This window comes from Podarcis liolepis (assembly GCF_965112155.1).
Source record: "Podarcis liolepis genome assembly, chromosome: 14".
NCBI lineage: Eukaryota > Metazoa > Chordata > Lepidosauria > Squamata > Lacertidae > Podarcis > Podarcis liolepis.
In genome coordinates this window covers 19713494-19726783 of record NC_139569.1, presented here as the reverse complement: position 1 = coordinate 19726783, position 13290 = coordinate 19713494, and the positions used below count along the sequence as shown (strand labels likewise).

The window sequence follows — 13290 nt, the reverse complement described above, 5'->3', positions numbered from 1 at the left end:
GGGCGGTGTTGCTGCTGCTGCTGCTGCGGGCGATCGGGGCCCGGGCCGGGCTGTGGCGGTGCGGCGAGGCCGGGGCGATCGGTGCCCGCCGGGCTCCTCCGGGCGGGCCGGCAGCGGCGGCGGCTGCTGCGGCTGCTTCTGCCTGGGCGGCATGAAGGGGAAGGAGGAGAAGGAGAAGGAAAAGGAGAAGGAGGGCGGCGGCGGCGGCGCGGGGCTGACGGGCGGCGGGCCCGGTGTGGGGCTGGTCGGCGGCGGCCTCGGGAGCGGCAGCCCGGAGAAGAGCCGCAGCGCCCAGGAGTACAAAGAGCAGGGCAACCGGCTCTTCGTCAGCCGAAAGTACCCGGAGGCCGCCGCTTGCTACGGGCGGGCCATCGTGAGTCGGGCCTCTGTTTTGGGGGGGAGGGCGGGCGGAGGAAGACGGCGAGAGGGCCCGGGTGGCCTCTGAGCATGGGCAGAGTGCGCTCACTTGAGAGGCTTGGTCTCGCTTTCGAGGGGGCGAGAGGGGGCTTCGTTTGAGCTCAGGCCCCGGACTTTATCCTGAGTCGGAGGGGGGTGGGTCGTGAAGATAGGGAGTGTGTACCTCTGAGCATGGACAGAGTGCTGAGTGTTGTTGTTTTTAGAGGCTGGGCGGAGCGTTGGAGGGGCGGGGCGAGAGCAGGAGGAGGAAGCTCAGGCCCGTGAGCCTTATCCTGGGAGAATATATGAGAAGTGGGGAGAATGTCTCTCTGGGCATGTGCAGAGGGCCTGCTCTCAGGTATGGTGCCATAGGAAGCAAGTTGCAGGGTGACAAAGACTCAATTGGAGCCTCCCAGCTGCTCCCCAGTGTTTTGGGTTTACCCCAAGAATAGCTGAAGGGGAGTAAGAAAAGAGCTCTCTGAACATGGGCAAAGTGCATGCTATGTAGAGCCTGGCATCAGACTGCAGGGTAGGAGATGATGCAATAGTGGTGTAGGAGGTAAGTGTCCTTTGGATCGCTGAGCCTTTTCCTCCGAGATATGAAGGGAGGTGTGACCAAACAAAATGGCCCTCTGAACACAAGCAGAGTGCTTGCCCTCTTGAGACAGATGGGGGTGAGGTGAGGTGAGGAGAGGAGATAAACTGGGAGGTGCCAATGCCGGAGGCTTACTCTAAAAATAATTTGAAGGGGCAATGCGGGGGGAAGTGGCAATGGCACTTTTCTCTGAGCATGGGCAGATTATGATTCTGACCCTTGATTTGACAGGGACAAGGTAGGGAGAACAGTGGACATTAAGAAGCAAACCTGGGTGTGTGACTAGGGCTCTATTTGTGCCAAAGCTCATCCTTCTCCTCCCCCTGCCACCTTGTTTTAATGCTCAGTTTTATCTCCAGTAATGTGTGATAGGAGGCAGTGAGGAAAGGCAGCATTTCTGAGCATGGACAGAGAGCATGCTTTAAGGCCTTGCATGCAGATGGCCCCAATTTCAATCCTCAGGTTGGGTTTGCAGAGAACCCTGCCTGAAATCCTGGGGAGCTGCTGCCAGTCAGTGGAGGCAGTACTGAGCTAGATGGACCAATGGTCTGACTCAGTATAAAGCAGCATCCTGTATGAACCTCCAGACTTGTTTTTCACTGCAAACTCACTTGGCGACCTTTTGCCAGCCACCCTTCTCTGTAAGCCTCAACCCTTCCTACTTTGGACAGTTCTGAATAAAGGTCCTGCCTTCCTCGTTTGAGTACAGATTAAAAATGAGTTTTTAGGTTGCCTTCAGCCAGATTTCATGTGCCCCTATCCATGCAGCAAGGCTGATAACACCACAGGTGCACATTTAACAATTAGCACTTCTGTGGCTGCACATTATTTCTATTGGGACTCAGAATACATGATTCTCTGGTTGCAATCACTCTGTCTCCAGGGGTTTCCCTGAGATCTGCACCAGTTCTCTTCACTGTTTTGAGTCCTGTGATCTACCTTTCAGATTAAGCGGCTGCACGCTACTTTTTTTTTTTTAATGGTAGCTGCCTGCCTGGAGAAATAATGATAAATAATCAGCTGCTCAAATGATACAACCTCACAGACAAGATGGACAGCTCAGTCAGTAGAGCATGAGGTTCTTAATCTTAGGGTCATGGGTTCCCGCCCCAAGTAGGGCAAAAGATTGCAGAGGGTTGGATTAGATGACGCTTGTGATCCCTTCCACCTCTACAGTTCTGTGATTCTTTGAAGATATACTGGGGTTTAAGCCTTTTCGAAAGCCATGGCTTAGACTTGGCAGCCCTTTCTCAGATTCTAAATGGAATGTAGGAAATGCACTCTGCCCATGCAAAACGAAACAAAAACAAAGCGCTGCTCTTTACAGGGTGGGGCAAACTCAAAATCTGACTGTACAGTGGTACCTCGGGTTACATACGCTTCAGGTTATAGACTCCGCTAACCCAGAAATAGTACCTGGGGTTAAGAACTTTGTTTCAGGATGAGAACAGAAATCATGCTCTGGCGGCGCAGCGGGAGGCCCCATTAGCTAAAGTGGTGCTTCAGGTTAAGAACAGTTTCAGGTTAAGTACGTACCTCCAGAACGAATTAAGTACTTAACCCGAGGTACCACTGTACTTAAACCACTCTCTGGTCCAAGTTGAGAGATCAGTAAGACGGAACTTGCCTCTCATTCTGTAGCGGTTGTAGCCTTGCCCCATAGTTCAGTGGTTCCACTCATCTAGGGCTGTTTCCAAGAGGTGGTCATGGGAAGCTGCTGTTCAGCGCCGTTGGAGTTCTCCTCTGGTGTCCCGCAGGCTTCCGTCTTGTCCCCCATGCTATTTAACATCTATGTGAAGCCTTTGCGGACTGTCATCCAGGGATTTGGAGGGGCGTGCCACCAATATGCAGATGTCACCCAACTCTTAGCTCTCGGTTCCATCTGAATCAGCAGAGGGAGTTGAGGTGCTAGGCCAGTGCTTGGAGGCAGTGATGGGCTGGATGAGGGCCCATAAACTGAAGCTGGATCCTGAAAAGACAGAGTGTCATGTGCCCTGAGTTCTCGCTTCTGGGAGGTGGGCTGCCCTGGATGGGCTTGCACTACTCCCCTAGAGGTGCGTGTGGCACCTTCAATATACAGCTCCCAGTGAATGCTGAAGACACACCTCTTAACACTGGCTTTTGACACTTGGTGTCTATTTTTAGAACCTTCCTTATATTTGAAATTGTAAGGTGTTTTCAATTGTTTTTAATGTTGTGTTTTTATTCTATAACCTGCCCTGGGACCTTAGGGTGAAGGGTGGGTAATAAACAACAACAACAATAATTTAAGAAATAGAGACCCGCCTGAAAATGATTTCATCCAAGGATATGAAGCTGCCCTGTTTGTCCATTTAGCTTGGTAGTGTCCACACTGACTGGCAGTGGCTCCTTTAGGATTTCCCTGGAGATTTCCCCCCCTGCCTGAAGAGGCTGGGGTTTGAACCCAGAACTTTCTGCATGTATAGCATGTGCTCTGCTTCTGGGCTATGGCATGTCTACTAACAAATAAAGTAAGTTTCTAGTCCTCATGAAGAAAAGGCTGTATTAACCCGAAACCCAGGAAGCTGCCTTATACCAAGTTCGAGCAATGGCCCATCTAAGCCACCCTGACTGGCAATTTTAGATGAGGGTCTCTCCCAGTCCTACCTGGCGATTGGAGGGATTGAATCTGGGGCCTCACCTTCTCCCATAGATCCCTTGAGGGCTGTTTTAGTCTCCCATCTGGCCCCTCATGCTTACATTCTCTTTCTTTCCTTTTAGAACCGGAATCCCTTAGTGGCAGTCTATTACACCAACCGCGCCTTATGCTTCCTTAAGATGCAGCAGCACGACAAGGCCCTGGCTGACTGTAAGCATGCCCTGGAGTTGGACAGCCAGTCCGTGAAGGCGCACTTCTTCCTGGGGCAGTGCCAGATGGAGATGGAGAACTACGACGAGGCCATTGCTAACCTTCAGAGAGGTAAGCTGGCTCTCGTTTCCAGGCTAGCCGAGTGGGTAGGGGTGTGTCTTTCTAGGTACCGCCTTTCAGCGCAAGGTGGTCACAAGTTGACCAATCAGTGAAACAGAATCAACCATAGCTGCCTTGCACTGAGCCAGACCATTGGTCAATTTAGCTCACCACTTTCTACACTGACTGGCAGCCACTTTCCAGGATTTTAGGCAGGGATTTCTCCCAGCCTTTGCCAGGGTTTGAACCAGGCATCTGCCCAAGTCGACATGAATTCTGTATTGCTTAACAATCCGGCAAGGACAGCTTTGTCTTTGGATAGCAGTTTTAGCCAGGGAGTCTAGAACAGCCACATGTCTTTGACTTGAGAGCAACTGTGGGGCCTAGCCTTTAGGCAGCTAACTTGTACACAGTCAGAAACTGTGGTTTGTTCATATTGTTTTCGTAGAATGAGCCAGGACCAAGCCATGCTTCCAGTCTGGCTTGTTCCGAAACCACAGCTTAAACAAGCTTCAGTTCAGGCACCACCACCACCATCATCATTAATTAAATTTATATACCGCCCTATACCCGCAAGACTCAGAGTGGTTCACAGGATAAAATCAAAATATAAAACCACAAAATACATAATCAAAACAAAAACAACCTTGTAACAGCCCCCCCCCCCACATTTTAAAAGGGCATAGGACGTCAATCAACCAAAGCCTTGGTTGGTTTGACTAAAAGTAGAAGTCAAGGTTTCTTTTCTCCTTAGAATTGTAGAGTTGGGAGGGACCATGAGAGTCATCTAGCCAACCCCCTGCAATGCAGAAATCTTTTGCCCAATGCGAGGCTCAAACCCACAACCCTGAGATTAAGAGTCTCCTCTTGTACCTACTGAGCTATCCACAGGGCTGAGAAAAAAAAGGAGCGAGGTATCAACTTGAAAGTCTTTCAGGTTTGTTCATGTGTATGGGCAGTCAGTGCAGACTTTAGTGCACTAGAGTGGCATGCCAGCAATGGTCTGTCCCCATCAACACAGCCTAGTTTTGCCCCAGCTGGAGCCTTTGGTACTGGCCCATAGAGAACACACCGCATTGCAAGATCTTTATTTCGTCTCCTCCTCCTTGATATATATTCCCCTCTACTCCAGCCTACAACTTAGCCAAAGAGCAACGACTGAACTTTGGGGACGACATCCCAAGCGCTTTGCGGATTGCGAAGAAGAAGCGCTGGAACAACATTGAGGAGAAGCGGATCAACCAGGAAAACGAGTTGCACTCCTATCTCACCAAGCTCATCATGGCAGAGAAAGAGAGGTAAAAGAGAGGATTAAAGAGAGGGAGTGATGGCAGATATGGGTGGAGAAACTCTTGAAGAACAAAGGGGACTTTGTGTGTGTTGGGTGCATAGCTTGTTTTATATACTACAGTGGTAGGGAAGCTTTTTCAGCCACACTCCTTTGTTGGGCAGCATTCAGAGGCCAAATGCCAGAGGTGGGCAGAGCAATGGATGCAGGGCATAGCCTTTGTACAGCAAGTTGCGCTACAACCACCCAGAAGCCAGAGGTTTTTACACATCCACCAGGACACCCAGCTCTCCATCCAGGGAAGCAAGATGCACCGTCACAATCCAAAGCCCCTTTCCAGGCACTTGAGGACCTTGCAGAGCACATCAGTGAAGGAGTGGCCTGGGGAGATGGAATGAGCAAGGGCGGGGTGGGGATCCTCAGTCCTCCAGATGTTGTGGGGCTACAACTCCCATCAGCCCCCGCCAGCATGGCCAGTAGCCAAGACTGGTGGAAGCTGTAGTCCAGAAGCATCTGGAGGGCCAGAGGTTCCCCACCTGTGACCTGAAGAGAGTCCTGAGGGCCTGACTGAGAGGTCTGAAGGGCCATATTCACCCGTGGGCCTGAGTGCCTCTTCCCCACGCGGCTTACTAACTACATTTCTGTGCCCGTCACTAGAGTCCTCTGATGGTGGTTTACAAGTAGAAGTTAAAACCGTAAGATAAAAAGTGGAAATCTAGAACAGACTAACGTGGCACAGAGTGAAACCAAAGTAAAGCAGAATAAAAAAATCCCTTCCAGTAGCACCTTAAAGACCAACTAAGTTAGTTCTTGGTATGAGCTTTCGTGTGCATGCACACTTCTTCAGATACACTGAAACAGAAGTTGCCAGATCCTTCTATATAGTGAGAAGGTGGGGAGGGGTATTACTCAGAAGGGTGGTGGGAATGGGAGATAGGCAGATAGCTGAGATGAGCCTGTTGACGACCCTTAACGACTGCAATAGGTCTTACAGGAAAAGGCAAGGGGTGAGAAGTAAAGCAGGTCTTTCACAACAACGTGAAAAGGACTTGGAATTTTAAAAGCTGCCTCGGAAGTCGTAGGAGTTGTCTACTCCCACTGAAAGCAGCTATCTGGCTTCTCAGGGAGATGAGGTTCTTGCCCATCAGCCACTGAGTGTCATGGGCTGGAGCTGAAACCTTTGCATGTGCTGTGACCCCAAGCGACGGTGCCTTTCTACAACTTGCGGTGGCTTCTGACCTCCCTCTCCCAGTCGCCGTGTTTCTTGATAAGTGACCTAAGACGGGTACTCTAGATCAGGCCAGTGGTCTGATATCCTGTTCTCACAGTGGCCAGCCAGATTCCTGTGGGAACTGGCAAGCAGGACCCAAGCACAAGAGACCTGCCCCCTCCTGTTCAGAAGGATTACTGCCTCCAGTGGTGGAGGTAGGGTACAGCCATCATGGCTGGTAGCCTTTGATAGCCTTGCCAAGCTCAAGGTGGAGAAAATCCCATCACTATTAGAATGGCAAAGCAATCTCTGTGAGTTTGTAGAAATAGCAAAATTGATGGCAATTATTAGAGGCCACTCAAATCAAAGAATAATTAGAGAGTGGGGTGGAGTGAAGGAATACATGAAAAAATATGGTTCCGGAATTGAAATATTAATAGAGAATGTGTAAAACGTGCAGGGGTAAGCAAGAAAATAATAATAGAATCAATTGAATAATTATGAAATTATAACAACACAACAAGATGGAAGAAGTAAAATATTGAGATCACACATGGGTGAAGGGGAGTGGGGGTATATGGGAACCTATAATATCATTTATAATATAATTTGCTAATTGCGTTGTATTTACATATAGCAAAGGGAAGTCTAGAGCAATTAGATATATTTTAATTTAGGTAATCTATGTAATAGGCTGTTAGAAAATGAATATGGATTTTGAATTTGATGTTTGTAATTTTTTTTGGCTTTGAAATAATTTTTTTAAAAATAAAGATAGGCTTGCCAAGCTCTGTGAAGTTGCCCAATCCCCACTTCTCTTTTAGGGAGTTGGATGAATGTCGACGGGCGCAGGAAGAGGAGAACGTGGAGGAAAGTCGGAGCCGTGTGCAGCTGGCCAACATCGAAGCCAAACATGTGAGGACCCTTGTCAGTCTTTGCCCAGGCTCAGCCTCTCTATTTTAAGGGCCCTCGGTTGACGGTTTTGTTTGGGTTGTCGCTGCTTGGTGTCAGCAGATGTGATGGGGTGAGACATCTGTCCCTCGCCCCCATTAACTGGGGGGATCTGCCAGGGTTCAGCCCTGCTCTCACCTCAACCTCAGAGGGAGGAGCAAGGGAATTGGGACCCTTTGGCAGTTTTCTGCACTGCCAGTGTCCCAGAAATGCCAGTGGGGTGTCTCTTGCTAAACGTTTGCTCCAAGTAGACCTATTGAAGTGGCTATTCAATGTTCATGATAGAATCCTAGAACTGTAGTGCTGGAAGGGACCACGAGGATCATCTAGTCCAACCCCCTGCAATGCGGGAATTCTTTGCCCAATGCGGGGCTTGAACCCACCACTCGGGAGTCTCATTCTCTACCAACTGAGCTATCTAACCCCCTACAATGCAGGAGCCACATCCCTGACAGATGGCCACCCCACTGCTGTTTAAAAACCTCAATTTCAGTGGGTTTGCTCTGAGTAAGCCTAATCTTGGCTGCAACCCAACAGATACAGGTAAATCCCTGTCCTAGGACTGGGTTGCTGTCCAGCCCCCTGGCCCCGAGATGTCCCCCACAGCCGAAAGGTCAGAGGGAACTTAGCAGGATCGTACGGGGAGCTGTTGAAAAGCCCATGATATGCTCAGGAGAAAGGTATGACAGCATTCCACGCGCAATTTAGGAACACAAGTTCGGAACTGTACGGAACAGGTTACTGTTGCGCAATTTGCACTGATACGGAAGAACCAGACATACCTGTCTCTTGTTTGCTCCCAAGGAAGGTGTCTAGAGCGGCACATGGACTTCCTGTTCTGTTCTGTTCAGGGATGTATACACAGGCTGGCATAACTGAGCTGGCTGCCGTGTTTGCATCCCAAATTAAAACGCTTTGTGAGCAACTTTTGCAGCAGGAGTGGAAGAACCTGTGGGCCTCCTGATGTTGTCAGACTCCGTCATCTCTGAGTGCTGGCCGTGCTGGTTGGAATCTGACAGCATCCAGAAGGCTGCAGGTTTCTCCCACCCCTGTTTTTACAGAAGTGCTAAGAGGTTTCAGTTTCTGTACTAATCTTGTTCGAATATTTAACAATGGAAAAATGTATTGTTTAGGTTTTTCCCCGTGTGTGTGTAAATTTGGAGATCTATGGACCATTCATAAACTTGACCTGAACTGCTGTTTTATAAAGAGGTGCAATTGTCCCTCTTGTTGGTCTGCGTTCATCATCCAGATATGACCGTTTGCCCCATCTATAGCTAACTGCTTACTTCCCCCACCTGCTTTCTGTGTTGAGCCTCTGCTCCTTCCTGCTAAGGGATTTGTTTCTCTTTTAGGAAAAGTACCTAGCAGACATGGATGAGCTGTTCTCCCAGGTGGATGAGAAGCGGAAGGTGAGGGCAAGCTCAAGCAGAGGGCCATGCTCCCTGGCTCCATTTATGTATATTCTCAGCTTTTATATTCCATCACTCTTCTGTTATGGAACCCAAGGCAGTGTCCATGGGGGTTCCCAGACAGCTTGGGAAGTTCATTTTTAAAAGGGACAAGTTCGACATGTCTGAAAAAAGAAACAAATTCCAGTTAACTTTTGTCCCTTTACAAAATGAACTAATTCGGTTCATGTTTCATTCAAAGTTCATAGGAGCCCCCTAATCGAAGTTGATTAGTAGTGTGAGTTTTGGTTGGCCCAGCCTGGGTAAATCGGCACATCAGCCCTCTCAGATCGGCAAGTGAAGCCTTGTTGGTGTGGCTCTGACTTGTGACAGGGCCTTTTCAGTGCTGACTCCCCCGGTTGTGGAATGCCCTCTGTCTCCATCATTATTAACTTCCAGGAGTAATTTGAAAACATTTTTGTTTGCCTTGATGGCTGAAGGACACTGTTTTATGGCAACCTTTAGATCAAAGAATCACAGAGTTGGGACCCTGAGGGTCATCTAGTCCAACCCCCCGCACTGCAGGAATCCTTCCCACAGCTCTCCCTGGGTGGGCTCAAATCCCCAGCCTTCTGGTTAACAGCCAGATGCACTGACCCATGAGAAAATGTTTTTAAATGATTTTAGAATTTGTTTTTAGAATGCATATATATAGGATGAGTTTGTCACCCTGGGTGCCTTCTTGGCAGAAGGACAGAATATCATCATCATCATCGTCATCATCATACTTATTTCAGACTGTTAAGATCAAATTTATTATTAAGGCAGCCAAATACAGGATATAGCCAAACACAAACTTAAAACATATGCAAGAATTATACATGAAAAACTGGACCTATACAATAAATAAAACGTTCATAGAAAACAGGATCTTAACTCTCGAGAGCGGCCCCATGACCTTGCCTAAGGTGAGCTGCCTTCACTGCGAATTCAGTCATATTAAACATTGCACACTTGTCTGAACCAAACAACAGATAGTTGATTTAATTTGACTGTTGGAAAAGAGCGTGCTTGACTTTAGATGATGTGCCCACATGTCACAGGGACCATTCTCTTTCAAGAGGCTTTCCCTCGTATGAGAGAAATAAGAGTGTGTGCCTGCTAACCACATTATTATATGAAATTCTTATGCTAAAATATTTTTTTGAGCTGCTATGTTATTGGAGGTCTCTTTTTAAATAACCAAAAGGTTTGAGAGAATGACTGGCCCAAAGTCATCTGTAGCTAAACAGGAATTGGAAGCCAGGCTTCTCCAGTCCCCCATCTCGCTGTTCCATCCACTACCCATCACATACCCTATAAGAGAAGATGAGGAACCTGTGGCCCTTCCAGATGTTGCTGAACTACAACTCGCATCAGCCTTGACCATTGATCACACTGACTGGAGCTAATAGAAGTTGGGCGTCCCAACAGCTGGAGGGCCAGAGGTTTCCCCCCCCTACTTGAAATCTGTCTAGGTTTAACTCTGGTTTTCTCGTTTGAGCCAGAAGCGTGACATCCCGGATTACCTGTGTGGGAAGATCAGCTTTGAACTGATGCGAGAACCCTGTATCACGCCCAGCGGGATCACGTATGACAGGAAAGACATTGAAGAGCACCTCCAGGTAATTCAGGCCTTTTGGCACGATGGTTGCGCAGGTGTGATGGTAGTGACAGGGTTCAGAAGGGGAGGTGCATTGACTTCCTAATATAGAACAAATGCAACAACAGCTTCCTAAGCCCCACAGCTTGTATTTGGAAGGAAAAGTTGAGTTTCTTGCCCAAAGAGCACAAAAGGGAAACTTTTGGCCCTCCAGCTGTTGCAGAACTACAACTCCCATATCATTCGGCATTGGCCATGCTTGCTAGGGCTGATGGGAGCTGTAGCTCAGCAACATCCGGGAGGGACAAAGGTTTCCGCCATGCCTGCCTTAGAGCTGAGAAGGTGGGGACTGCGAGAATTTCGGAAGCCAGGAGGGGGCTGGACAAGGGGACTGGTTTGGTAGGGTGAGCCTCAGTGCCCCACCAACCCGACTGGCAAGACCAGAGCAAATACAAGAGAGTTCTAATGTAAGACAAAACGAAAAGGCCACCAGAATAATTTCTGCAGAAGAGAGAAACGGGGGACAGCTGCATGGTTTTTATATTAGCTGTTAACCTTGCATTCAATCAACAGAAGTGCATCATATTTCTGTGCAGACCCCAGCTATACCACAAATTGGTAGAAGGGGCTCGGATATCACACACACATATTTTGAAAGGATGTGCAAGAGGAGAGGGGCCACTCTATCTCTGTATTCAGCTGGCTGCAAAGGGGTGTACATGCATGTAGATGTACATGTGTCAAGTTCCCCCACATGAGGGGATCTTGATTGGACCAGGGTGTGTCTTTTCGCCCCCACTCCTTGTGTCAAAGAGCTCCACATACATGGGTGTTGGATAATAAGGCGGTATGAGAAATATTTCACTTAGGTAAGCATAGGCAGGAGCCCCAAGTGCCTGTCCCTAGAGAATGCCTGCAGTATCTCTGGATGAGTTACTGCTCTGGCCAGGAACCCTTCCAGGAGGCCTCTGAAGAACGCAGGCACTTCTGCCACAACTTTGCACCAGGTTTGATGGGATTGTTCTGTTATCAGCAGTGCAGGGATCCAGATGCAGCAGGGCTCTCTGCCCTCAGATAGTTCTCACCTCCCTCTGAGAATTGCACCTCCAGTCCTTTCAAAGATGAAAGAAAGGACATACCGTATTTTTTGCTCTATAAGACTCTGTTTTTCCCTCCTAAAAAGTAAGGGTAAATGTGTGTGCGTCTTATGGAGTGAATGCAAGCTGCGCAGCTATCCCAGAAGCCAGAACAGCAAGAGGGATTGCTGCTTTCACTGCGCAGCAATCCCTCTTGCTGTTCTGGCTTCTGAGATTCAGAATATTTTTTTTCTTGTTTTCCTCCTCCAAAAACTAGGTGCGTCTTGTGGTCTGGTGCGTCTTATAGAGCGAAAAATACGGTAGTTTTTGAAAGGTCATCAAAGGCCTAAAAAAATAGGGTTGGTGTCCAGTGCTCAGGGTCAACATGTTGAAATAAACAAACAGAACTTAGGTTTACTCATTTCAGCAGGCTTACCCTGATGAAACATTAGTTTACACCCTTAAACCATTTTAGGGATTTAAAAAAATGTCTTTGATTTCAATCCAGGTAGGATGGGAACGCTGCCTTACGCAACAGATTTTGGGGTCAGACGGGGCCCTGAATCTGACCATTTTGGGGCTGGTGGGAGCATTTTTGTTGCGGGAGACGTGTGAGGCTTCCTGGGCGGCCGCCTGACTGACTCTCTTCTGGGTTCTTTCCAGCGCGTCGGCCACTTTGACCCCGTGACCCGCAGCCCCCTGACCCAGGACCAGCTGATCCCCAACCTTGCCATGAAAGAGGTGATAGACGCGTTCATATCGGAAAACGGCTGGGTAGAAGATTACTGACCACCGCAGGGGAGAGGCTGTGCTTGCAGCCTCCTCGTGGCGTCCCCAAGCCGCAGCAGCCAAGGCCACCGGACTGCTAGAGACTGGCTCTCTGAGCTTGCTGGGCCAGCGCCATGCCTTACTCACTGTCTGTCTCGCTTTCCCTCCTCTTCCTGCTCCGGCTGGCCGGGCTGCCTCATCCTGTGCCAGCTGGGGGCCCGTCCATCACCTCCCTGGGGTGGGCCAGGGCTGCAGAAAAGCCTCCTTGGCATCGGCTTGCTCCCAGGCTGCTTTCCAACACGGGCAAAGCCGGGAGCGTCAGGCCTGGCTCTGAGGTGGCGGGGAAGGCCAGCCCTGTTTCAAGAAGAGAGGCGAGGAGGGAGGCCCGCAGCAGCACTTTCCCTGAGGGCCACGAAATGCGTTGTGTGAGGGGCAGACACCCCACAGTGGCATATGAAGGATACCACGTCAGCCCCGCAAACTGCACCCCACAGCCCTCCAGGCAGATGGACACATTTCCCTACACACACACACACACACACACACACACACACACACACACACCCCTTCCCACTTTGACTATGCTGCAGTTGTTGGGCTCGGCCTTTGCGGCAGGCCACAAGCTGAAGGGGCGGGACTGCCCCCCTCCCGGTTCTCCCCAACCCCCCCCCAGCTTGGCTTTGAGCTTTCTTCCCACTCCTTTCTCTCTCTGTACAAAGTTTTAGGTTCCCCCCCCCCCTTCCCACCTCATTCCATTTTCCTGCCTGCCCAGGATAGTTGGGTTTATTTTTATTGTTTGGCCTCTTTACTCTGTAAATAAATAGCCACATATTTTGGGCTGGGTGGTGGAGGTGGGCACAGAGATCTAATAATTATTATACAGACGACTGGAATTTGGGTTTGGTTGGGGGAAGCACCTGCTTGTGTGGGAAGCTGAGCCCCCCGGCTCTGTTCCAGGTAGTTGTTTTCCCATTAAACCACTGAAAGTTCCTTTTTCTTGTTGTTTTATTTAAAACTCCTCCCTAATAACAAAGGGATATTTTG

General features: G+C 49.3%; 1 protein-coding gene across 1 annotated transcript; it reads left to right on the top strand.

Moving 5' to 3' along the window:
* Nucleotides 1–57: 57 nt before the first annotated feature.
* STUB1 (STIP1 homology and U-box containing protein 1) lies at nucleotides 58–13236 on the top strand. Its single transcript, XM_083473850.1, has 7 exons — nucleotides 58–373; nucleotides 3734–3932; nucleotides 5053–5218; nucleotides 7243–7333; nucleotides 8725–8781; nucleotides 10308–10424; nucleotides 12142–13236. Exons 1-7 carry the CDS (start codon nucleotides 152–154, stop codon nucleotides 12265–12267), a joined length of 978 nt encoding a protein of 325 aa, XP_083329976.1. The 5' UTR covers nucleotides 58–151; the 3' UTR covers nucleotides 12268–13236.
* Nucleotides 13237–13290: the final 54 nt, after the last annotated feature.